Consider the following 24,880-nt stretch of genomic DNA (forward strand, 5'->3'; position numbering starts at 1 on the left):
TAGGAGATAATATAATCAATTAATCAATATTGTTTAGGAAATAAATTATTATTAACTTACTTTGCAGCAATTGCGCAAGTAGTAGTAACTTGTTTTCGCACTAAATGAATTTAAGATCATACAATATTTTCTATAATACATATAAAATACTAATATTTCTATTACAAGTGTCTTTTTTCATTTTCAAGTGCTTTGCTTGATGATATTCTCAAAATTACATCTGATAATTAGTGCTATTGGGTATATAATAGATATAACTACAATAGACGCATATAATAGATTAATATATTTTTAGTATATAATGATTCAGTATCATTTTTTTTTTTTTTTTTTTTTTTTTTTTTTTTTTTTTGAAAAAAAAGACACTTTTGACTGCACAGATTTTCTGGAAATCCCAGGTTAAACACATATGAAATCATTTGTTTACAATCAGTGAAAGTTAAAATCAGCTACCTCTCGCAATACAGTAAAACAGCGACATAATGCTTACAACAGCTAGCAGTTCCTCCTTTACATGAACAACTGTTTTGTTTTTTTTTTTAATTTTATTTCTCTTTTTTTCATTGCTATTAAAATCATTAATAATTTAAAAATTAAATAGTTAATTATTATCAAATTAATAAATAGTTATTTTATTAGTATTTTAAATTAATATTTAATAATTATTATATAATCATTAATTAATTAATTAATGACTGATTATTAAATTAATTAAATAATTAAAGTGAACAAAATATAAAGAGGTAAATTAAAATTTAATAAGCGATTTTTGGTATAATTTTATTGCTGCTAAAAATAAAATTTTTTAGGTCAAATTTCTACTGAAATTGTTGTTTCGTAATTACATAAAAGAAGTGTCGGAGTCTTCTATTTAGAGCTCCAGTGGGCTCCGGCTAGAATTACGATTTATCCCACAAACTGAGAAGTACCGGAGCCGGGTTCCGCTGGCTCCGGCGCAATTTAAGCTCTGATTTCGGAAAAGCTAAGCAACTTCATTTTTGGATGTACGAAGTCAGATTACAAATCAAAATACCGGTTTTTATCCGCCACGCTAATGTGTGAAAGCGCCACCTATAGGTGAAATGAATGTCAGGTGTCGTCCGGTAGTCCTATCCCTCTTGACAGGTACTATACCTGTAAATAAAATATATAATTAAACTGAATTTAAAATATTCATAGCTTTCTAAATTTAAATTATTTAGGATTCATTTTAATTATTTTGATTTTTCATAATCAAATATAATTTGGATTAGAAAAGCTAGTTGTTACAACAGCATTTTATCTTTTCTCTTATGTTCAGTTAATCTGTCAATGACCATCTTTTTCTATTTACCCTCTATGACCATTTCGCCTAGCCGTAGGGAGTACATGTACCACAGAGAGCCATTCACCTAGACCACGGAGTATGAAGTCTGGAGTATATTTATACTCCGCGATCTAAACTTGATCTCAGGAGGAAGAGTCCCATTTACATCGCCATCATCAGACCCCTCTTTGCCTATGCATCGCCCAACTGGGCTTCAGCCCGCACGAAGGACCTGCGCAAGCTTTAAATCACGCAAAATAAATTTTTAAGGCAGATTGCTCGCGCATATTATTATGTTTCAAACGACACACTGCACGAGGATCTTCAAATTGAAACCGTAGACAAGTTTTTGCACAGAATGAACAGTAAATTCTTTAAGAAAGCTTTAGACTGCTCTCACCTAGGCCAGTTAAATGTCTTCAACCTAGAAGTACTTGAAATGGATTCTGAGATCAGACCCCTCGCGGCCCACCTCACCCGTGACTCAAACTTCCCTACTTAATTCCATTCTTTCTCATGTATATACGATTTTTAGCTTATTGTTATCCTTTACGTGCCTTGTTTTTCAGATTATTTTTGCATTTATTTCTCGTATTTGTACCTTACTTTTGTATTTTACTAATTATTTGTTATTAATTGTATTACTTTTGTACTTTGTATTATTTTTATGTAATTATGTATGTTTAATATGTCATATGACTTGTCTTTGTCTCTTTGCATAGCACAAACATGCACTCACAGCTCTCCCTCTCTGCTCCATCTGGTTTTGTATCCTTGTCTGTTTTTGCCTTCTTAGGATTGTGACTCATGGTCACCCCCTTCTACTCAACTTAGACCTCCACGTCTCTACGTCCAGCATGATAATGTCATGTGCCCACTGAGCTTTGGTTCATTGAGCCGAAGACGTCGCGCCTTGCGCCATATTTCGGTCATATCGGTGCGGATGCGGATCTAGAGCTCACTGAAGACATCACACATTATTTTCTTCTAAAAGCTCGTTCAATTTCAGCGCTATTAATAGCGATGGTTTCCATAGTGATGTAGGCAATTCATCAGATGGCATTTTCCAGCACTTGTTTAAGTTTTAGGTTATTTATAACGCTTTTGACTGGACTTCATGGAAATCAAACGATATCCTAATTCTAAAAAAAAAAAAAAAAAAAAAAAAAAAAAAAAAAAAAGAAAGCCTTGCGTTTTGATCATGATACCCAAGATGTGTGTTTCTCTTGGCATAAAAACAAGCAAACAAAAAGTACAGAGGACTCGCAAATTAGCAGGAAATTTAAAAAAATCTTCCTAAAGTTCACCACATTGTTCTTGTAATGTTTGTTCTATTTATTTAAGCGGGGACAGAGAAAATACGTGGAGAAAGAGAATGAAGAAAGCCCGAGTATTCCCTTTAAGGAAATTCTTAATTGCATTAATGAATTTAGACATGTCGCAATAAAGGAAATTATGCATGTAAGATTGGTAAATTCTTTTAAGAAATTCAAATTGTTTTGCAAATCAAACATGCCGCGATTTTATATGCTAGATATTAAGCAAGGTTTAGAATCTGACGGAAGAGGTTTATCGTAACCTGATGGATCTAACCAGCTCCAGTTCAACCAAAAGTTCACTAGGTATGTGCTGCCATCTATGGACGTTTATGAGGCTTGAATTTTAGCCCTGCAAGGTAAACTTATTTAATTGTATTTGATACATGTCTGCTGTTCAAGTTTACGTTTAGCCAAAAGCTTAAAATGACTGAAGAGTGTCAAATCTCGAGTGTGGTACTTCTCTGAGATTCTTTAACAATTTCTCATCCTTTAGCATAAAAGTGGACTTTGGGACTTAGAATCGTAGTTTTTCATTCAATATGTTCTATATGCATGTGCAAAAAACAAGCAGCATTTGTCAGAAAGCATTGTTGAGTTTTGTGGGATAAACGATATGCGATGTACTCTTGCGTTAAAGCTGATATCGTTCCTATATTTGTTTTTCGAATTATAAAATAATCTTTCTAATGGCTTTTGCAAGATTCATATTTCCGATTATTTTAGCTGCGACAAAAAGTAGTGAAATAGCACCGGCATTTTATGGTTTAGAACGCCCGGCACTAGAATATGAATTACCACCTTTGTGGTACACTTTTGATGAACTAGAACCATATATTGACGAAGCAACGGCAAAAACTCATTATTTTGAATTCCATGCTAAGTACATTGATGAGGTGAACAATGCATTAAAACGCTGGCGTAGAAACACTATTAAGGTACTTATAGGAAATTTATAATTTATCTTAATAAAACTGTCTGGATAAATTATGCTTATATAGTTTCACTACAGAGATCCAGCTGTTGCTTATGTAATTTAGACTAGAGAGATTCAAGTTATACTCTTATTTTATAAATTTTAAGGTGCAGAAATAAGTAATATATATAGAGAGAGATTAGAATGTTATGCTGCATATCATTTTATAGATGTGTTTGTTTCTTATTCATACGATATTTTTAGAGTGTTATGCTGCATATTATTTTATAGATGTGTTTGTTTCTTATTCATACGATATTTTGTTTCATAAGAAGTTTTTAATTCTTTTATTATTGCTTTCTTAAATAAATGTTTGTTACAGGGAAAACATGCATCAAGGTTGTCAATTATTGATATACTTCGAAATGTGTCCCATGTCCCTCCTAAATATCGAAAAGATTTTAAAAATTATGGAAGTGGGTAGGTAATTCTAAGTTTTATAATTTGTTATACTATAGAGTATAGGAATGAAACATGATCTCTTCCTTATTTCCATTGCTTTTAAGTAAAGTAGGTTTTTGAAATCCTGTTCCAAGCATATTTATATGTGTATCAGTGAGAATATATTTGCATGTTTGTATTTTTTTATATATTTGCTAATTCTCACACTTCTTAGAATTTATATTAGATGTAAAAATTGGAAAGCTAATTTTTATTCATTAAAAGCTAATTTTATGGGATTGGATAAACTGATTCTAGGTAGTATACTTATTGACTTCATATTTTTTTATTGTTAAGATTTTTTTTTAATCACACTTCTTTCACAAAATGAAAAGTTGAATACGTATTTCATTTTCTTCTTCTTTTTTTAAATGTAGTACTTATGGCAGCACTTTAAAGCAAATGAGCATTTATTGGTTTATAATTGTAAGAAGTTAACTGATAGAAGTAAATTGTAAAGCAAATAAAATTAATGAAATGCTGATAAAGATTTTCTCTTTTGTGTGTTAGGGAGATGAATTGTAAAAGGCTTGTATATTCTTTACATTCAAGCTGTTAGCATATGTCTGTAATTAAGTATTGACACGCATGCATATATAATGCTGACTATTTAATTTATGTATTATTCTATATTTCTAACCTGTTTTATATGAAAAAGATAATAATAATTACATTTTTCTTTTAGGATACTTTAACTTGAACTTTGTACTGCAATTGGCAAAATTTAACCTTTATTTAGTGCTTAGTTTGAAGGAAAAGCTGAAGTACATTTTGAGACAGAAGCTTACTGTTATGGGGATTTGACAGTGCTTAATCATGAACATGTCTTTCAGTACAAACATGCTCATATACACATCATGAAGTAGCATATATTTTAGCAGCTAGGAAAGAAACTAAGATAGTGCAGTTGGCAAACTCTGAATTTTTGCTATGACCCAACTACACTTGTTTAAAATGCAGCCAGACTTAAAATCATTTTTGTAATGCTGCTGTTTACCATATCTTCTTTAGCAATTGCACAAATTTCTTTTGCTGCTGCTATGTTGTTTCTCTCAGTAATAATTATGAAAGTGCTGATGTAGCTTTATTATCAAGTTTCATACCGAGCTCAAATACAAATATAGTTTGGGCTTCACATAGGTAAATGCAGTGTGCTGGTTGTTGAGCATATGAGTTATAATATCATCCTCATAGCTAATTTTTGTCAGACATTATTTTCCTAGGACTAGAGTAGGGTTCCCATTTATACTGTTTCTATCAGGACAATCCTGTTTTTTTTTTTTTTTTTTTATAAATGTCCTAGAATTCTAAATGTGAAAAAAGAAAAGAAGTTGTTGATAATGTATTTTGCTTTGTTTCTTAGTGTAACTTAATAACACTTCTGGTAAATAATCCAGCAGAGACTATGAGATCTTTCTGTTGATATGTTTTAGTATTAGAAGTTGCTGTATCAGGGCAAATGTGTTTTGAGTAGGTATACATTAAATAGATTTTACCCTATATCTTACTTATTTTTCTGCTATTATTTTGGTCTTAATAAAGTTTGTTACTTTATGTTAATTATTCTTAGTGTTATATTAAATCTTGAAATCTGCTATGATTTTTTAATTAAAAAAATTGAATTTTATTTAATGTTTTGCAAACCGCAGATTAGAGGCTTTTGGATTACGCTTATGACTGATCCCAGTACATGCTTAAAACTTTATGTGTGTTAAAGAATACATTATATTGTACAGTTTAATGTAAAATATTATTGAGGATTAATTTGGGTTAATATAAAAATAATACATAAAAATGAACTGAATCAGTGTTTCGGTCAGATTGTTGGAGGAAATTTTCATTCCCAAAAAGTAACAGAAAAAGAAATGATCTTTGTAGATCAGTAATTAGATTCTATGCAGATGCTAGCAAATGAAATTTTTTTAACTAAAGCCAAAATGATTATAAAAACTTGATTGTTTTAAGGTATTTTTATACTCCATTTCTCCGTAATGTACTTGTTTTAATAATCTCAGTATACTACTGATATCTAAATATTGTAAATTGTTTGATGAGAAATTAGTACTTTTTATGTTTTTTTATTTCATATAGAATTGGTCTCATATTGCTTATAGTACTCATGTTTTATGTTTCAGTTTTGTTAATCACAATTTATATTGGGCTACAATATCTCCAAATCCCTCAGGTGAACTCAGGCTACCTACTGGTCAAATTGCTCAGAAGATAAATGAGAAATTTGGATCATTTCAAGAATTCAAGTCGACGTTTACCGACATGGCATCAAATCACTTTGGCTCGGGTAAATTTTATACATTAAAGCAGTCAATTCCCAACTATCCTGGATTGAATTAACCAGGAGCCCTCTCTGAAAAATATTAAGTTTGTTAGCTGTGAAATGATTGAATGTTGGTTTCATAAACCGTTAGCATAATACAAAACTGTCTACAGAAAATACTGGGTCATCTGAAAAATTTTGCTGCTTTTTTCAAATTTGGAGAATTTTTTGGAGACTGTCAAAATTTCTTGAGACTTGATAACTTCTTTAAAAAATAATGCTAATAATCTTTTTAACAAGAAAAGTTTTCATTTGCAAAAAGTCGTAGAACAAAACAATGCATATGTAATTCAATGAAATTTTCTAATGTTTCTGTATTGTTTCATTTGTATTTATCATTTAAAAAAAAGACGCAGAACTTCTCAGGTGACCCAATATAAAAAAAAAAAAAGGACAGAAAAATATGTGGCATAACACCAGTGGCAGCAGATGGTGTCATTCTAGTATTTGGAGGTTGTTTTTATTGACAACAGTACATAATTTAATTGTGTATAATTTGGAATATATAAACATTGTTTAAATCCTTTATTAAAAGTCATTGCTCAATCTTAATAATAAATTAAGTATACAGGTATGTGAAGTGAGAAAGAAAGAGGATGCATGCTTGTGCTTGAGAGAAGGGCAGTGCAGGATTTATGTATAAGCTACACAAGCTATAGCTTAGCCCCCCCAAAAATTTTAAATACAGTATAAATATGGTATTAAAATATAGACTTACAAAAGACAGACTTATAAATGTATACAGGTATGTGAAGTGAGAAAGAAAGAGGATGCATGCTTGTGCTTGAGAGAAGGGCAGTGCAGGATTTATGTATAAGCTACACAAGCTATAGCTTAGCCCCCCCAAAAATTTTAAATACAGTATAAATATGGTATTAAAATATAGACTTACAAAAGACAGACTTATAAATGACCCCATATTTCAAATAGCTTAGGGCTTCATCAAGTCTAAATCCGGCCCTGGAGAGGAAACATCGAATACTGTTTTAATGTACATAATGAAATGATTTTATTCGCTAGATTTAATTGCTTAAAAATATTAGTAAATTGTTAATTATGATGTGGATTTTGCTTTTTTTTTTTTTTTTTTTTTGTTGTGTGTGTTTCACTATTTTCTGATTAACCATGGATGTTAGGCCTGATGTTACCCTGGTTAACTAGGGATTGACTATGATTTGAATGATACTTTTCTTGATGACTACTTTTGTTCAAAAATATCTTTTAGAGTTTGTTTTAGTTTGTTTCTTTTTAGATTTAATATTTTTATAGCTTGTCATTACAAAACGTAAGTTGAAGCAAAAAATGTTTATAATAGAATAATAGTTAAAGCTTAATAGTACACAAAGCTATTAAATTTATAATTTTTTTAATTTTATTGATGTACCTGTTTTTATATGTAATCAATTTGACACCTATTTATATAAATGCACACTGAAAGGCTAAAATTTCAGGTGCATTTTATTCAGTAATATTTAGCAGTTGAATAATTGTGATTCTATCATAAGGTATTGAAGCTATTCTCAAAGTAGGATGATCCATCTGAATTACCATCCATATTTCTGTCTCATGAACACTTCTTCATATTTCTGTTTTGTTGTCTTGGTTATCTGTGCAGAATAATTTTCAGTCTTTATTTCAGATGTGTATTTCTGGAACTGCAGAAAATGCTTTCAGTACCAGTGTGCTTAATAGTAACAGCAACTGGGACATTATGGATGTTAACTAACTTGAATCGCCAACCACTTTTTACCACTGACTTTTAATTCATTATCTTAACCTAGCAGATTTCTAGCCAGTTGTTATCTCTTGTGTAACCTGGTCTCAATAAACTGATTATTACATTACAAGCAAATGGATGCTTGCTGACAGGGAATGGAATATTACAGTTGTAAAAAAATCTGCTTTTATCTCATCAAAAGTACCCTTATCCTCTGGAATTCTTTTAATGTGAGTTTCATTAAGGTAGTAACCATGATAACATTTCATTTCCTTTTGTCCATTTTAGTTTTGTTACAAGTGAAGCTGAATTATCTTGTAAATTACTGGGTACTTTCATGACTTCCATATCAGAATGCCTACCTTTTGCTTATTCTCATCTTGCATTTGTCCTTGTGCTCTTTCATTCTGCAGGATTTAATGCTAACAGACTTTTTTTAAGTTGACTCATACTTCTTTTTTCTTATTGTGGCTTTGACTATTTGTACACAATAATTTGCAGTCTTTATTTCAGATCCTGTATTTATAAAAATGGAAAAAGACATTCATTACCAAAGCACATAGAAACTTTAAGTTGGCTTTACTGATCTAGTACAAAAATTACAAAAACGTGTAAACACCTTCTGTATGTATGCACGTATGTGCATACATACAGAAGTTACTGTGAATGATCGAAATTGGAGAAGTTACTGTGAATGATCGAAATTGGAGAAGGTCGACATTCACCAGTGAATGTCAACACATACCAAATACATCAGTGAAAGATCGAATATTAGGTTATATTCTTGTACATTCAGACCATCACCGGTGTATGTCGACAGTCTCAGATATACTGTGGTGGAGGTTGAAAAGAGAAAGTCGAGTTCAACAGAGGGGCGACTGTCTGTCACAAAATACTTTGCTCTGCTGCGATTGAAGTTATGTAGCATGTATTTGTTATATTCTGGAACACTGTTTGTCAGTCTTATGCTAGGTTTGATGGTACGCACAATGTTTTCCTAAATTTTGTTTTCTTTTATCCGATATCCTAATTTATGTTGAATGGATACTGCAGTGAATCGTGAACTTTTCTTTGAAAAGTTAAATGCATTAATTGTGAGTAAACGAGAAGACAACTGTTTTTATTTTTCAAACACCTCTCTCCTCACTGGGACTGATTACGCCTTATGAAGCTATGTTTGGCATTAAACTAAGAAAAGGCATAGCATCACCTTTTTTGCTTGGCGAACAAATCGCAAATATTGAAACTGAAGAACAACTCTTAAGAAATTTGAAACCGAAGAACAGTTTGAAGAAACTGTTAATACTTTTGAAGAAAACCTGAGCAATAGTTATAATGAAAACTATATTCCAAAGAAAAATATTGAGGAAGACCTGCAACCTACCACATCTTCGTATCAAGCCTGGACTGAACAACACGAGTTAATTTCTGTAAAAAGATCGGCCGCAAAGGAGAATCTTTTACTGCAAGCAACAAAAATTTTATGAATCTCGAAAAATTTTCCTGCTCAGATTGCTGATACCATATGAATACAAGTCCCTGATGTCGACCGTGGTCGTACAGATGGCCGAAATGTGTTGGCAGTTGTTGTTGGAATAAGACTTCGGCTTTTATAAACTAGCAAATAAAAATGACACCTTCAAGCAGCTTTGTACCTGTAATCAGTTAGTAATTTGTAAAGAAAAGATATTCTCCATAGATAAGATTCCTTCTCAGGTAATGTCGCTGAGAGAAAGAAGCAGCTGCAGCTAATTCGAGAAGTAGAAGGCAAGGCTATACACGATGTCTCTGCAAAAAGGAAAAGTTCCACTACTAAATGCAGTTGTAAAAGCAAGGGACTCTTGTGCAATTCAAAATGTCATAAAAGTTTATGTTTTTGCAATAAATAAGATTTCAATCACATAATTAAGTTTTTTTTTTTTTGGAATTATTTTCTTTTCTCATTTAGAATGTATTGTTTAAATTCAAAAGTTTATTTACATGTGCTGTTACATAAGCTTTTTCATATTTTGACATATATGGTATAAATGCAAAAGTATAAAAAAAGTTCTTTATTGACTAAATTTAAAACTAAATGCTTAACATTTATCCAAGCACGACTGCTGTCATTATTGAGAAGTCAAGTAATATTGAGTAGCCCTTCTCACATTAGAATCAAAAGCTACATGTTGCGCAGTGAAAACACCTCTATAGAGTTACAAACAACTCTTCTCACCAGGGATTGGTTACTCCTGTCAGCAAGACAGGCGAAAACATTACGTCACCCTTGAAGTTTTATGGCGCCTGAAATACGGAGAACAAAATGCGAATCTCTGATGTATTCAACATTCACCATTAGTGCATGGTGAATGTCGACATTTGTGGGTTAAGTCAAAAGTAAGGATATTTGCCAAATATTTTGATCATGCACCAAGCGACTATGTGAATGTTGACATTCACCGCTGAATGTCAACATTCTCCAAATCTCGGACTTTCACAGTAACATATACACTACATATGTACTTATACACATGTATTCATGAACACACATGCATATATGCATACATTTCTGAATCCGTTCCCAATAACAGAAGAGTACTGTTATTTGTCATCCAAAATGTTTATTTACCAAAACTCTTGCTAAATGGTTTAAGCTGTTTCTGAACCATAGATTATTGCTTCTTTAAACTGTATAAATGTATCTTTTGCTGAGGTTAATTTCTTCAGTATAATTTGTTCTTACATTTTAAAAGGTATTAAAGGTATAAAAGTGAGATGAGGCATTGCCATTGTAAATACCCAAGTGGTAGTTTGCCCCTGCTTTATTAAGGTGATATTATTAGAAGAAAATTTTGCGCAGCGATTGTGCATAAATTCTGAGAATCAAACAACACAGATACCTTTTTCTTAATTTCTCTTTCTGATAAGGCATTTTTTCATTAATTCCGTTTTTTGCTGCTTTTGATGTTGTTACACTTTTGTCACATGTTGAGCTCATTTTTATAATCCTCTAGCTCCTTCTGCATATCTTCACCGTTTATAGCCATGATTTTGCTTAACACAGTATCCGAGAAAACAAAAAATCCCAGCTATTCTAAAAACTTCTAAGCCATCAAAGTCTATACATGCAACACAATATGGTCATGGATTCCTCCAGGTTGAATTAATAGTCCTGTAAATTGCTTGTTGCCAGGCTCTGTTAATAAGATTTCAGGGAAAAAATATTAAAATATATCCAGAAGTTTCTGAATGTTAATTTTGTATCATAACTTAAAAACTTTTGAAAATCATTTGTTTGTTGTGACTTCAGTTTTTGTAACTAGAAATAATTTTTGTTCGGATAATTTATTAATAATGAAAGACATTTATTATCTGAGGCTCCACGGTGCATATAGATATGTATATACATTGCAGATTAAAGATACTGGTAATTTTTAGATTTTGGATAATGATTTTTAATTGAAGATATTTTTACTAATGACATTTCTTTAGTTCAAATATTTCATTTTTGAAAATTTATTTAATGGTATGAAGAATTATACTGTGTTCTAACAATTATTTTTCATTTAATTTCAAATGGTCTTTGATATTTTAATCACAGTATCACACATTTAATCATAGTAATAGTATTTTTTTACTGGATGCATTTTTTATTTAAATAACATGTAATTGAACTAGCATATTTTTACAAGTTATTTATATAGAAATAGACATTAATCACTCTAGTACTGCTGCTTATTTTATGAATGTTAATTGCTATAGTATTGCTCTTTTTAATGAGTATCAGTCTTGTAATAAATATAAAGATTCTCATCAATTTATAACCTGCAGATACACTCGTGAACAAAATTAAGTGAATTTCCACATTATGTTGAATTTCTGAAAAACTAATGAACAGGCTTTAGTGAAATTTGGTATGAATGTACAATTATAACAGAGAAAGAGATGTACCAGTCAAAAGTTATTTTATTTGGTAGTCTTATTTATGTATGTGTGATTATCAAAAAAACACATAGTGCAGTAATGTTCAAAATCCATGTTGTGATATCAAACAGAAAATTAGTTTAATATGGGGTATATGTCCCTTTCATAGCAAACAGGTCGTGCAGCATGATGACATTCTCAGGCCCTGTGGCAGTCAATTCCTTTTCTGCAGCAAGTTAGTTTTTAACTCTGGTATGGCTCTCAAAGTGGGATGGTGAGATGACATTGACTTCCCAAGAGAGTCCCAGGCATACTGTATAGGGGTAAGGTCAGGAGATCTGGCTGGACAATCAAAGGAATATCCTACTTTTCAGGTAATCTATGACCAACTGACCCCCATATGAATGAGCACTGTCATCCATTAACAGGAACCCAGGACCAAATGTGTCCCTGAAAAGCTGAACGTAGGGCTTTAACATTTCTCTATACATCAAAGGCAGTCCTTTGTCAAATACATGCATGGGTAGGCAGTTGCCCAATGTAATGCCTGCCCAACCATTGTGCCACCACCATTATAATGATTCTTTTCTCTAATGAGGGAAGAATGGTATGTTCCAAGCTCTCTCTTGATACTGGTACTCCAAAAATCAATGTCCAGGCTGAATCTCAGCTCATCTGTGAAAACAGTGCTTTACTGAAGTCTGGTCGAATGTGCATGTTATCTGCACTATGCTAAATCGGCTCTCTTGTGTGTTGTATTTAGTGGAATGCAAATAAGAGTCTTCTGGCATACAGCCCTATCTCATGAAGCCTGTGGGTAACTGTAGCCTTTGAAATTCAGGTTCCATTGGCAGCAAATAACTTACATGAGATCTGCAAAGCTGTAGGAGTCCTGTATTACTGTGCTGAAGGTGTCAAATAACAATCCTCATTTGTTATTGTGGATCTAGGTCAACCTTGTGCAGCTCTCAATATGGATCCAATTTCCTGAAACTGTTTCCACAAATTGCAAATGACACTAGGCATTACACTGAACCCCATACCCATCTGTGCTTATGTTTGTCCTGTCTCCAGTCTGCTGACAATTATCCATCTCATTCCTGCATCCATATGCTGATCTAGGTCAACCTTGTGCAGCTCTCAATATGGATCCAATTTCCTGAAACTGTTTCCACAAATTGCAAATGACACTAGGCATTACACTGAACCCCATACCCATCTGTGCTTATGTTTGTCCTGTCTCCAGTCTGCTGACAATTATCCATCTCATTCCTGCATCCATATGCTGATGGCTACTTATTTTACCTGATACCTTATAAAATTTACTCAACTCTTGCGAGAAACACGGTGAATGCCATGAAGAAGTACGAGCACACAAATTGCTGAAAACTCCTCGTGTGCTTATATCCCTTGCAGAGTCACAGATGCACAGTTATGCTTACATATTTGATTCTGAATATTTGTTTAATTCTTCAGCAACATAATTAGTATATTTGGTTCAATACTTTTCATAAGATTAGAGAAAATTTGTGAATTCTCTTAATTTTACACAGAGTGTATATTGATCTTTGGATTTAAATAATTACAAATATAATGGAACTTGCTATTCCTTTAACTTGAAAAAAAAGTGAACCTTTTTTATGTAAATATTAAAATAGATTCTTTTTTAAATCTGTCAATGGATATTTACAATAAATCTCTGGTTTTCTCATTTACTCAGATACATTGGTTTTGTAATATGCATTAAAACATTTTGCTGTATATCACTTTGGAATTTTTGTTTGTTTTTAAAAAACGTGCAGAAGTAGATTCACTTCATTAAACCAATACACCGTTTGCATGCTAAATTATTTTATGATGATAGTTTGATTTAAGATTTCATACGAAATTACATCCCTAATTCTACACATGCATAATTAAGTTATAATACTTGCATTTTGCTGTTGTTAGATATAGCAATCAAAGCTCAGCTGGGAAAGTTCTTAAGTTGATATAAGCAATTTTTCTGTCTTATGTTCATGTTCTTATATTGATGTAAGTCTGAAAATTTGTATACTTTATGGAGTGAGCTTTACTTTATTATTTATTTTTCTGTTAATTTTATTCTGCATGTAATGCATGTGATTTTATTTATTTGAATTTCTTAATTTGGCAGCATCTCATTGGCATGCAGCAGTGTGATTTTTGTTGTCATATTTGGCAATGGTGCTTCTTTCTATAGACTTAAGTTGGAGTGTGAAATTTGAAACTGGGTATGTTTGTGTGTTTTTTATATCTTTTGAAAAGGTTTATCTGTATGATTTAGTTAAATTGTTCTGAACAACATACAGTGGGAGAGTGCACATTCTTTTCCTTTAACTGCCAGTAGTTTAAAATTAAGGTCTATTGGCAATTCTTACATTTTGGCTTGGAATGTGCACTTGGTTGAAGTACTGTTCACTTACCAAATATTGATGATGAATTCTGAATCACCCTGTATTATATATATAGTGTGTGTATTAAAAATTTGAGAAAGTTAATAATTTTATAAAATTGTTTAAAATAATTTAATAAATAAGTAAGTATTACTACATATAAGGTGGGCAGTTTAAAATTAGGCTTTTTATTGAAATAGTGTGTAAAAACATACTTTGCTTATAGTGTACATTGGAAATGATGTACTGTAGTTCAGTGCATTTGCTTACATCTTTGCTCATATTCCTAACAATATCATTAAAGCTTTTCCTTATCTATCCTTTCAATGGCAGCAGTATTGCTCATTTTTAACTTTTCCAAGGTATGTATATTATTTATGAATGCAGTTTGTTTTGAGTGTACCCACAAAAGATAGTTTGGGCTGGTCAAAGGGGAGATCTTTTTGGTCACATATATCACACCAGTTTCAGAGGAGATTTTGTAAACAGATGCAGATTGTTAAAGCTCCATGTTTGGTAATTTTGGTCACAGATATATCCCCTTTCATATAATCTGTAAGAAATCCCCCAATCTAAAATGAAATTGGTGCCATATACAGTCAAAAGTCGTTAATCCGGACTCGTCGGGACTTCGGCGATTCCGGATTATCAATTTTTCCGGATTATAGATCATCAGTTTAAATCTCGTAAGATGGCATGCGGAAATTCTAAAATTAAAAATATGAAACCGTAATTTATGAAATAAAAAACAATTATGATCTAAAGGGTATCAAAATTTACAAAAAAAAAGCTTAATATTTATTTGTTTACTTTATGAATGCAGTTTAACATAATGAATGCAGTTTATTAAACATTTCTTTCAATGTAAGTTGTTTAAGTTGCTTCGTTTTATGTGATAATACTTTCTCTTTAATTTTATAAACAGACATAATTTCTTGTTCAGTTACAAAGTTCCGCTGTTCAAGTCCCGTTAATTGCTGTGCCTAGAATACCAACTAACTTGTCAATCGAAATTTTTTCGTTTTCACTAACCTCTCTGTCACATTCTTCATGTCTTTATCCATTTTTTGCAGCAATTCCACTTTTTGTTTGATGGACATCAAAACATACTTTCGTTTTGTACGATCCTTTGGGAGCTCCAGAATCGGAAATTCTATTTGACATAATCGAAAGTTCAAGTTTACTTTTATAGTATTAGTCTTACAGTCTGCAAAAAATAATAAGCCGGATCCAATTCGAAAATTAAGGAACAACGCAATCATCAACATTAACTGAAATAGATAATTAGATAATTTTAGCTTATACCGTTCATTATACATAAAACGCACACTCGAAAACGTATTCTGCACTTGTGCACACGCATATGCGCAGACGTAAAAGGTCTTACGCGCACGCGTACACGCCTATGCGCATGTGTCAACGCGGCGCATGCGCAGAAAGTTTTTAGCTTTGAGGTCCGGATTATAGATCATTCCGGATTATGGGTGTCCGAATTAACGACTTTTGACTGTATGAAGTTTTGAAAGGTAACTATCAGAAAGACAACACACAGTGTCATAATGTTTAATAACCTTCCCTGCAAAAGTCTTGTCAAACTGCTTTCTGCTTCAAAAAAATGTGTTCCCTCCACCGAGCTGGTATTTAAGCCTCTTGGATGCAGTAAAAAAATATGAATCAGAGAACCAATGTAAATGAAATATGCACAAAATTAGATGCCCCCATGTCTGTTGAATTTTAAATTTTTAATTTAAAATTCAATTTTAATTCAATTTAATTGAATTTTAAATTGAATTGTAATACAATGTTTAAGGTACTTTCATAGTTTCTACTTGGTGTAATTTTCTGGTGTTTTCAGCCATTTACATTCATTTTCTGCCATCAACAGGGCAAAAATTATTTTCTGCTACCAGAATGCCAGACATGGTCTTATTTCCATTAATGGATTATGATCTTAATTGGATTCTTCACATATATATCCTTTGGCAATTTTTGGTTTCATTTATGTCAGACAGTGCTTAATTATGACTATAATTCTGACAGTAATCGAAAAGGGCCGTTTGCAGTCCTTGGATATCTTGCTAATTAACTATTATTCTTAATACCCAAATACTCAGTTTTGACACCCTATTTATATCTATGTACAATCTCTCACTGTTCTGCTTTTCTGGTCAGCTGCTGATGTTTGTATATATTTACCTGTATCTCTAATGTATATATCTTCTTTTATTTTTTCTATGCATTTATGTATACTGTCATTTTATGTTATCTACTTCTAATTTGTTAATGCAACACATGAGAGACTCTCAAATTCTGCGAGCTAAGGCATTTCTTTTTATCCACGACATGCCAATTGCTTATCTTGCTCACTTACCTTCGCCTCAAGGCCTGCACCACAGGTGTGTTTCTGTTGGACTCGTATGTACGTGCTCACTCATACTGTGAACTATTCTCACTGAACTTTAATTTTCTTTGGTGTGTTGCATAAACTGTTAGAACACTCAAAGAATCAAAAATCGGGAATCATTATGCTGGGATAGCGTCTACACGCGGGCACCCATAACAGCGAACCTTATCGAGTTTGCCTGAGCTGACAAGGAGACAGTTGCTCAGTGTAAGGAAGATCAGCTGTATGTTTGCATCTGATGAATTTATGTGACAGTTTGTCCTGCTTTTGAATTAATTATGATCTCTGAATAGAATGTTAGCCTGGAAGGGGAAAGAGGATTAGTAAAGTGAGACATGGATATAATGCCCTTTATAAATGTCTCTAGACTTATTACCAGGGTATGAAAGGAAATCATTAATGTTTTATATTTTCCTTCCTTAACTTATTAAATAGTTATCACACACTGAAAGTTTTAAAAATAATTAAACCTCTAATTAGATGATGTTCAGAAGCATAACAAATATTTTTAGACATGAACTAATTTAGTAATTAGAGATAAGTTGTATACAATTTTATTATCATAAAAATAGTTACATATCTTCATAACGCTTTGGCATTAATAATGTGCAGTGTCACTTTAATTATTTAAATATTAAAGCTGACATACATACTATGTATACCAACAAACAAGCAAATAGCAACACTTTTGTATTTACGTATATCTTTTACATAAATACAATTAACAGATTAAATGTAACCATAGAAATAGCACTTATATCTGCATTGTGGTCATTTATATTCAGTGCTTTAAACAAAAAAACAAATTTTGTTGCCGTTACAACCCCTAACAGAATTCTCAATTTGTCATGTATTATTTCCAAGGTAAAAAAAATTCTGTAATCTGTGCTGATAGAGTTCATGCTGTACTTAACATTTGAAAAGTATCCTGTCCCCCCCCTCTGCATCCTCTGCATCCTTTCACAAGAGCTAGTGATTCATCAAGAGCCATCACTTAAGTATGGTCTTTATAGTATGGCATTTATACATAAGTATAAAAAAATGCAGAAAGGTGAGCATAAATTATTAAATTCAGTGTAGTGCTGAACAAAACAGTGTCTATATTTTTCTGTTGTTGAATCCAATGCTTGTTCCTTTTTACTTGTTAATAGGACTTCGGTTTAATATTTTGGCAATAAAATCTGTAATTCAGAAGTCAAACAACAAAATTCAGCGTTATATTTACAGAATTTTCACAGGACTAGTTTCGATGGTTTTACCGAACCACCATCCTCAGCTGCAAAACCGCAAATGAACAAGATAGGAAATAATGATTAGATAAGATAAGAAAGCCTGGACACGAATAAGCAAGTGGCGCCATCTGTTGGTGAAACCAGAACTAAAACATAATTTTTTTAAAGGCTACAATGCGCGAAATTCATTCTAACCCGGATATTATCATTTTAAAGGCCGACAAAGGTGGCCAGATAGTCATCATGGATAAGAACACTTACATCGATGGTGTCACTAAACTCTTAAACGAAGGACTATATAATCCAATCCATAAAAATCCTTCACCTTCGGACTTGTCAAAAATAAAAACTGCAATCAAATCTTCACAAATCATTTCAAGCAACTTAAAGCATTCGCTTATCCCATCTGTTGCGAATTGTGCCAGATTATATGCTCTTCCCAAAATTCATAAAAGTGGTATTCCTTTCCGCCCTATTGTATCAAATTTAGGTACTTCCTCGTATCCATTAGCTAAATATTTGGTTTCTAGATTTTCAACTCTATTAGACAATAACATTTACCCCATAAAAAAATTCAATAGAGTTTGTAAAAAAGGTTAAAAACATTTCTCCTAGTAATTTACTCATGGTTTCTTTTGATGTAAAATCATTATTCACCAATGTCCCAGTGGAGGGTGCATTAAGATGTCTAGAAACCAGACTTCACGAATTTCATTTCTCTTGCATCGAAATTGATGAGCTAATTTCTCTCACACAACTCTGTTTGAAACAAACACATTTTGTTTTCCAAAATAAATATTACAAGCAAACTGAGGGATTAGCCATGGGAAGCCCCTTCAGTCCCATCCTGGCTGATATCTATATGCATTATTATGAATCAAAATTGATTGAAACTTTAAACTTCCCGACATGGTTCCGCTACGTAGACGATACTTTTACCCTGTTTGAAGGTAATAAAGATGATTTAAATAAAGTTCTTTCAACAATGAATTCTATTGATCCTGCTATTCAGTTCACTTTTGAACTTGAGACTTGCAATTCTCTTCTGTTTCTAGACATTCTGGTCACACGTAATATATCCAACTTCAGTACTATGGTTTACCGTAAACCTTCATCGGTTTGCCTTCCACCACACTTTAAATCATGTCATCCGACTAAACAAAAGTTAGCTTCATTTTATTCTTATGTTTTCCGTGCAATTCAAGTTTGCTCCTCCAAACCAGCCCTTGATGAAGAACTAAATTATTTAAAAGCAATAGCTATTGACAGGGGCTTTTCACCCAACACTATTAATCAAGCAGTTAAAAAATTCTCATCTCAACACACTAAAAGGCACACTCTTGTTTTAGGAGATTATAAAAATTCTGTTGTCATTCCCTTCTTTCCATCAATTAGCTATAAAGTTGCACATATTTTGCAGAAATTTAACTTTCGGGTTGTTTATTCTCCCATCAATAAAATTCCGAGTTCCATACTCAAGGACCCCATTCCGGATATGAATTCCTGGTGTATTTATAGGATTCCTTGCCAGTGTGGTTTAATTTACATTGGCCAAACTAAGAGAGCCTTAAAATTTCGCGTCAAGGAACATGAGGCATATGTTAGAAAAAAGGAAACACAGAAGTCTTCTGTTGCTCAACATTGTTGGTCCGAAAACCACACTTTCAGTTTTTCTGCTGCCAAAATTATTCAAAAAACATCTTCCATTGGAGAACTGGATTTTCTAGAGGCATTTCACATTCATAAAAATCTTTCTGTTCTAGTTAACAATCCTAATTCCAATCCAAATTTGCCTTCGGCCTTTAAAGAAATTATGTTTTAGTTCTGGTTTCACGAACAGATGGCGCCACTTGCTTATTCTTGTCCAGGCTTTCTTATCTTATCTAATCATTATTTCCTATTTTGTTCATTTGCGGTCTTGCAGCTGAGGATGGTGGTTCGGTAAAACCATCGAAACTAGTCCTGTGAAAATTCTGTAAATATAACACTGATTTTTGTTGTTTGACTTCTGAATTAGTATTTATTCGGCATGTTATTGTGTCTTAATAAAATCTCTCTTAAAACAGTGTTTAGTACAGTACTTGTTCATACTGTATTCTAAATAATTTTATGCATAATTTACCAAGATTTTTAAGCTGTCTTCTAGATCATTTCAAACTTGAACAGCTTCGGCAATACTTCAATTAACCTTCTAGATTTTTTGTCCAAAGCAACTGAAACTGGCTTTTGATTGAGTAAAAGATCTTTGTATTTTGTTTGACTTGCTACATTAAGAATTTTTTACCCAATAGTCATTGTTATTGCATCTCAATTCTTTCCCATCATTTGTATGATACAATGTTACCATAATATAATCCATACATGCATATTACAGCTGATTCTTTTCCAGTTGCTTTAGGTAATTCTAGTATGAAAAGAGCCTTGTTGTATGTAACATTGCATATTTTATGCAATGTTACATACCATTATATGTTAGGGAAGAGAATAACAAAAAAAAAAAAAATGTATAGAGGGGGCGAATGTGGTGAGCAAGGGAATATCTACATTGAACTGAAAATAAGTGATAGGTAATATGAATTTGAAAGACTACATTCATATCATAGACAATCTACTTTAACTCTCAAAGTGTTATGGATGTTAATCACATACAGAAAGATGACTTTCCAGTTCTTTACACATGGAAATTTATGCAAACTCGTGATGTATCTGATTTCGAGTTGGATGTATATTCAAAGAAAAGATTCAAGGTACAAAGTGAAAAGGCCATTTTGGAATTATAATCAAATGCATACAACTTATTAATGATAGTCTGGATAATTTTGAAATTTTATGGTCAAACCCGTAATGCTCTCGAAGGCTTAAGGAGTAAAGGAGAAAAATGAAATGACCACATAAGCCAATCAGGAAAATATACTTCCACATAGCTAAGTAGGAAGTTAGTTCTGTTGATGCAGTCCAGTTGAGAAGCTTTATTTATGTCCCTGGCCAACAAACTGAAGACCTTGTGTATTGCAAAAGATATATATATGTCCACATATTATTTTACTTGAGAAACACAAAACTAAATATTGTGCAATTCTTTTATATTTGTTCTAGGGGAATTGCATACTGAGTTCCATTGTTCTTTAGAAGGTATGTTTAAACCAGTTCCATTGTATAATTGAATTTGGCCTATGCAAACTGGTGATTCAGAAGTATTATATGATTTCAATAACATGCTGAGTATCATTTGATATATTTAAATCTTAGGTCAATAAATTAAATACATGTGAATTGTTTTCTCATTTGTTTGCTGCATTATTGGTTACTAAGCTATGAATTTTACATTTAAATTTGCTTTCCACTTTATTAATGGCATCAACAGCTGGGATTCACTTGTGTATGGTATTAATGATGTATCTGTAATATTCACTAGAAGTACAGTTCTATTTATTTTCCAAATATATGTGCTGATTTCTGGTGAAATTGTGGATATTTTACCGACCATCTAACATCCTATATACTGTTTTGTTAATTGAAGCTTTACTGCTTTTCTCTATTGGTTCTTCATACACATCATTTAATAATTTGCCATTTAAGTCACTTTTAGATGGATATATCCAGTATACAGCATGTCCATATGACATTGACGTTTCCTATGCTACAAAATGATGCATTTGTAACATGAAAAGAAAATCATCTACTTGATGTTCTATATTGGATGGTGCTTCTACAATGTATTTACTTCGATCATGCACCATGCATTTTGAATTATAGTAGATGCTGCTTAATGTGATAACTTTTAATGTTATTATTTGGATATTGTTAATGAATAGCCGAAGTCTCCCACCCATGTATATATGAAAAAAATGGAAATTCCATCACTTATTTTGATCAACAAGTCGATTAATACGCTCAAAATGCTTTAGAATAAATTCCTTTAACTGAAGTAAAGTTGCCAAATAAAGTGAAATAGGTAATAAAAATTGCCAAATGACAGAGAAATATCACCAAATAAAGGATTATGTCACCAAACAGCTTGTTTCAGTTTCAGCCAACCATTTAAAATTAGTTTGAGAAGCAGCCTTAGTTTGATATAAATTTTGAATAACTATCGATTTTGAGACCAATCAAATTCTTTAGGAGGGGGAAAAAATCTGCAAAAGTTCCTTAAAAAACATCTACATCAAACTAAGGTTTCCCCCCCCCCTTAATTTAAAATTTAACATAGCAATTTTAAATTTAACCTCTTCCTGTGATGGAAATGTCCTCCAAGTATTAGGGGCATAGCATTGGTCAAAAAATTTTAAAAAGCGTTATGAACCATCTCCAAGTATTAGGGGCATAGCATTGGTCAAAAAATTTTAAAAAGCGTTATGAACCGTTCATAAATGAACTTTTGCATGAGTGACATTATAAACAGTTCATAAACAAAATTCTGCATTTTCCCAGTTAAAATTCTGAAAAATGCTTATTTATGTGTTTCTAGTTATATGAAATTAGTTACATTCTATTGCTATTTTGAAGGTTATTTTTTCTCATCATTTAACGTTAACAAAATAATCATGGACAAAATGAGATCACATTAAGCAGTGCTACTGCATTCCACTCATTATCAGATTTATGCTTGAGAGTAGATTGACATATAAATACTTCCTAGCCTTGTACCTCTATTTTTTATATTTAGCTATTAAAATATTTTTAAAAATCTAAAGTTATCTTAATCTTTGATTTTAACACATATCTTGTCATTTAAAGAACTAGAATATCGGATTTAAATCATTGCTGTCACTGCTTACACCCTTCTCGCTTTTGTCATTTAAAAACTGCGTTTGAAACCTTCTAGCACACATATTAAGCCTTCACAATTGAACTCACCATGCTTCTGGAATTTACTAGCAATGGAATTAAAAACAATTGGAATCTTGTCACCTCACAAGAATGGTTTATATTTTTAGTTTTAATTTTTTTTTCTTTTTAATTCTGAGCATAGTTCAGGTACATGATTTTAAAAGTAGCTTTAATGACAGTAGTTTGGTAGGTCAACTCCTTTGAAAACTCAGAAAACAATTAGCATAGCTTGTGTTAAATAATACTTATGTTGATGCTGTTGCATGATCTTATTGTGCCCCAGAAGTTAATAACACTAAAGTTAGTAACTTGTTAGTAACTGTCATCCTGAGCACTGTGTGTGGGATGTTATGCCCAAACTTATATAGTAAGCTTTAACTTTGCAGTAGTTCATTGTTATATTTATTATTCTGTTTTAGTTCCATTTGATCAGAAAATCTTCAATATTTGCAGTTAGGAAGTACTAAAAGTAATTTTGTCTTCACGTGTAAGTTGCTCTGATCCAAGACTGGATAATGCTCATGTGTAATTTGCTCTGATTCAAAAGTGGATAATAATTTTGTGATTTATATAAATATTTATGTTTTTTGCATTTTGGTAATGTTATGTATTATATAATTTAAAAGTGAAATACTTATTTAATTATATATTTGTCATGTGTGTACTTTTTATAATCTCTGAATTGTGGTTACTTGCTGTGCTTGTTATGTTTTGATTCATGAAACTTTTAATTCTGATTCAATTGATACTGGAATGTGAAAATAGATTAAGGGAAATTGGAGATGGGTCAGAATACTTAACTAGGCCAGGAGGCTTATGATAGTTTGCCAGATTTAGATGAGGAAATTGATAAAGTGGTGATTCTAGCTATGAACGTTTTTCTGTAAGTTTGTGGAAATTTAATTTTGATTTTTTTTCTGATTCATGTTCTGAACCTTTCCTGAAAAGAAATTTAATTTTTATATCTTGCATCTTATTTTTGAAAATGAATATTTTTCTCCACGTCGATATTTTGAAACAAATTTTGTCCTTAAGTAATTTTATTGTGGATAGTGTGGGTTGTTACGGAAGCCTGTAGATCAACAAGGACCTTTCTTGCTAATTATTTTAACGAGAATAAATCTTATAACTAAAATCTTTAATTTTTCAGTATTAAACCTTTTTCTGAGAAATGCAAATAACTATATCATATAAATATGTACTAAAAAGAGCAAAACAAATTAAATATTACATGATAGTTAGCATCCTTTATATATCTATATATATGATTAAATGTGAAAAATGGGCAAATGGTTCATTGGACAGAATGTAATTTTCTGTTATTCAGGTACAGTCTAGGCAAAAGTGGAAAGATTAGAGATTAAATTCCACATGCTTAAAGCTACATTAACCCATTGGTCAATGAACCTATTGCTAATCGCATGATGTGTTATCTTTAATGAGAATACATTAATGTAATTTTAATAGTATGCATCCATGTTGTGTTAAAAATTTGGAATTTAATTAATTTATCAATGATCAGTACTTTTTGGTCTTATTTTGTCTTTACTAATATAAATTTTATTTTTGTTTTTAAGGTTTTGTATGGCTTTGCAGGAACTATAGTACTGTGGAGAGTTCTGGAGATTTGGTGATAACAGTAGCAAATAATGAAGATTCACCATTAAGTTCTGGTCTTTTCCCTATCCTTGGAATAGATATATGGGAACATGCTTATATTATGAAGCTACATAATCATAAATCAAAGTATATTGAAAATTGGTGGTTTTTAGTAGATTGGCAACAAGTTAACAGTCTTGCAGACTGGTGGATTGGACTAAAGTTTCATGATGAATTATGAAAGTGTAAAACTATGCCTTGTATCAATGTTTCTTAAGATGTATAAACCTATGCCTTGTATCAATGTTTCTTAAGATGTGTAAAAAATACATTCATTTTAATTTTAAAATGGTGATTTTTTAGTAATAATTAATATAATAATTGTCAAGAATAACAAAAAAAATCAG

At 31.8% G+C, this 24,880-nt stretch overlaps 1 protein-coding gene across 1 annotated transcript; it reads left to right on the plus strand.

Annotated features, from left to right (window-relative positions):
• Positions 1–2,989: 2,989 nt before the first annotated feature.
• Positions 2,990–24,880, plus strand: LOC118180508 (uncharacterized). The gene is made up of 4 exons (XM_035349595.2): positions 2,990–3,560; positions 3,921–4,018; positions 6,175–6,338; positions 24,452–24,880. Exons 1-4 carry the CDS (start codon positions 3,312–3,314, stop codon positions 24,712–24,714), a joined length of 774 nt encoding a protein of 257 aa, XP_035205486.1. The 5' UTR covers positions 2,990–3,311; the 3' UTR covers positions 24,715–24,880.

This window comes from Stegodyphus dumicola, chromosome X2 (assembly GCF_044657685.1).
Source record: "Stegodyphus dumicola isolate Sdum_Otavi_A_Nest chromosome X2, ASM4465768v1".
NCBI classification, from domain to species: Eukaryota; Metazoa; Arthropoda; class Arachnida; order Araneae; family Eresidae; genus Stegodyphus; species Stegodyphus dumicola.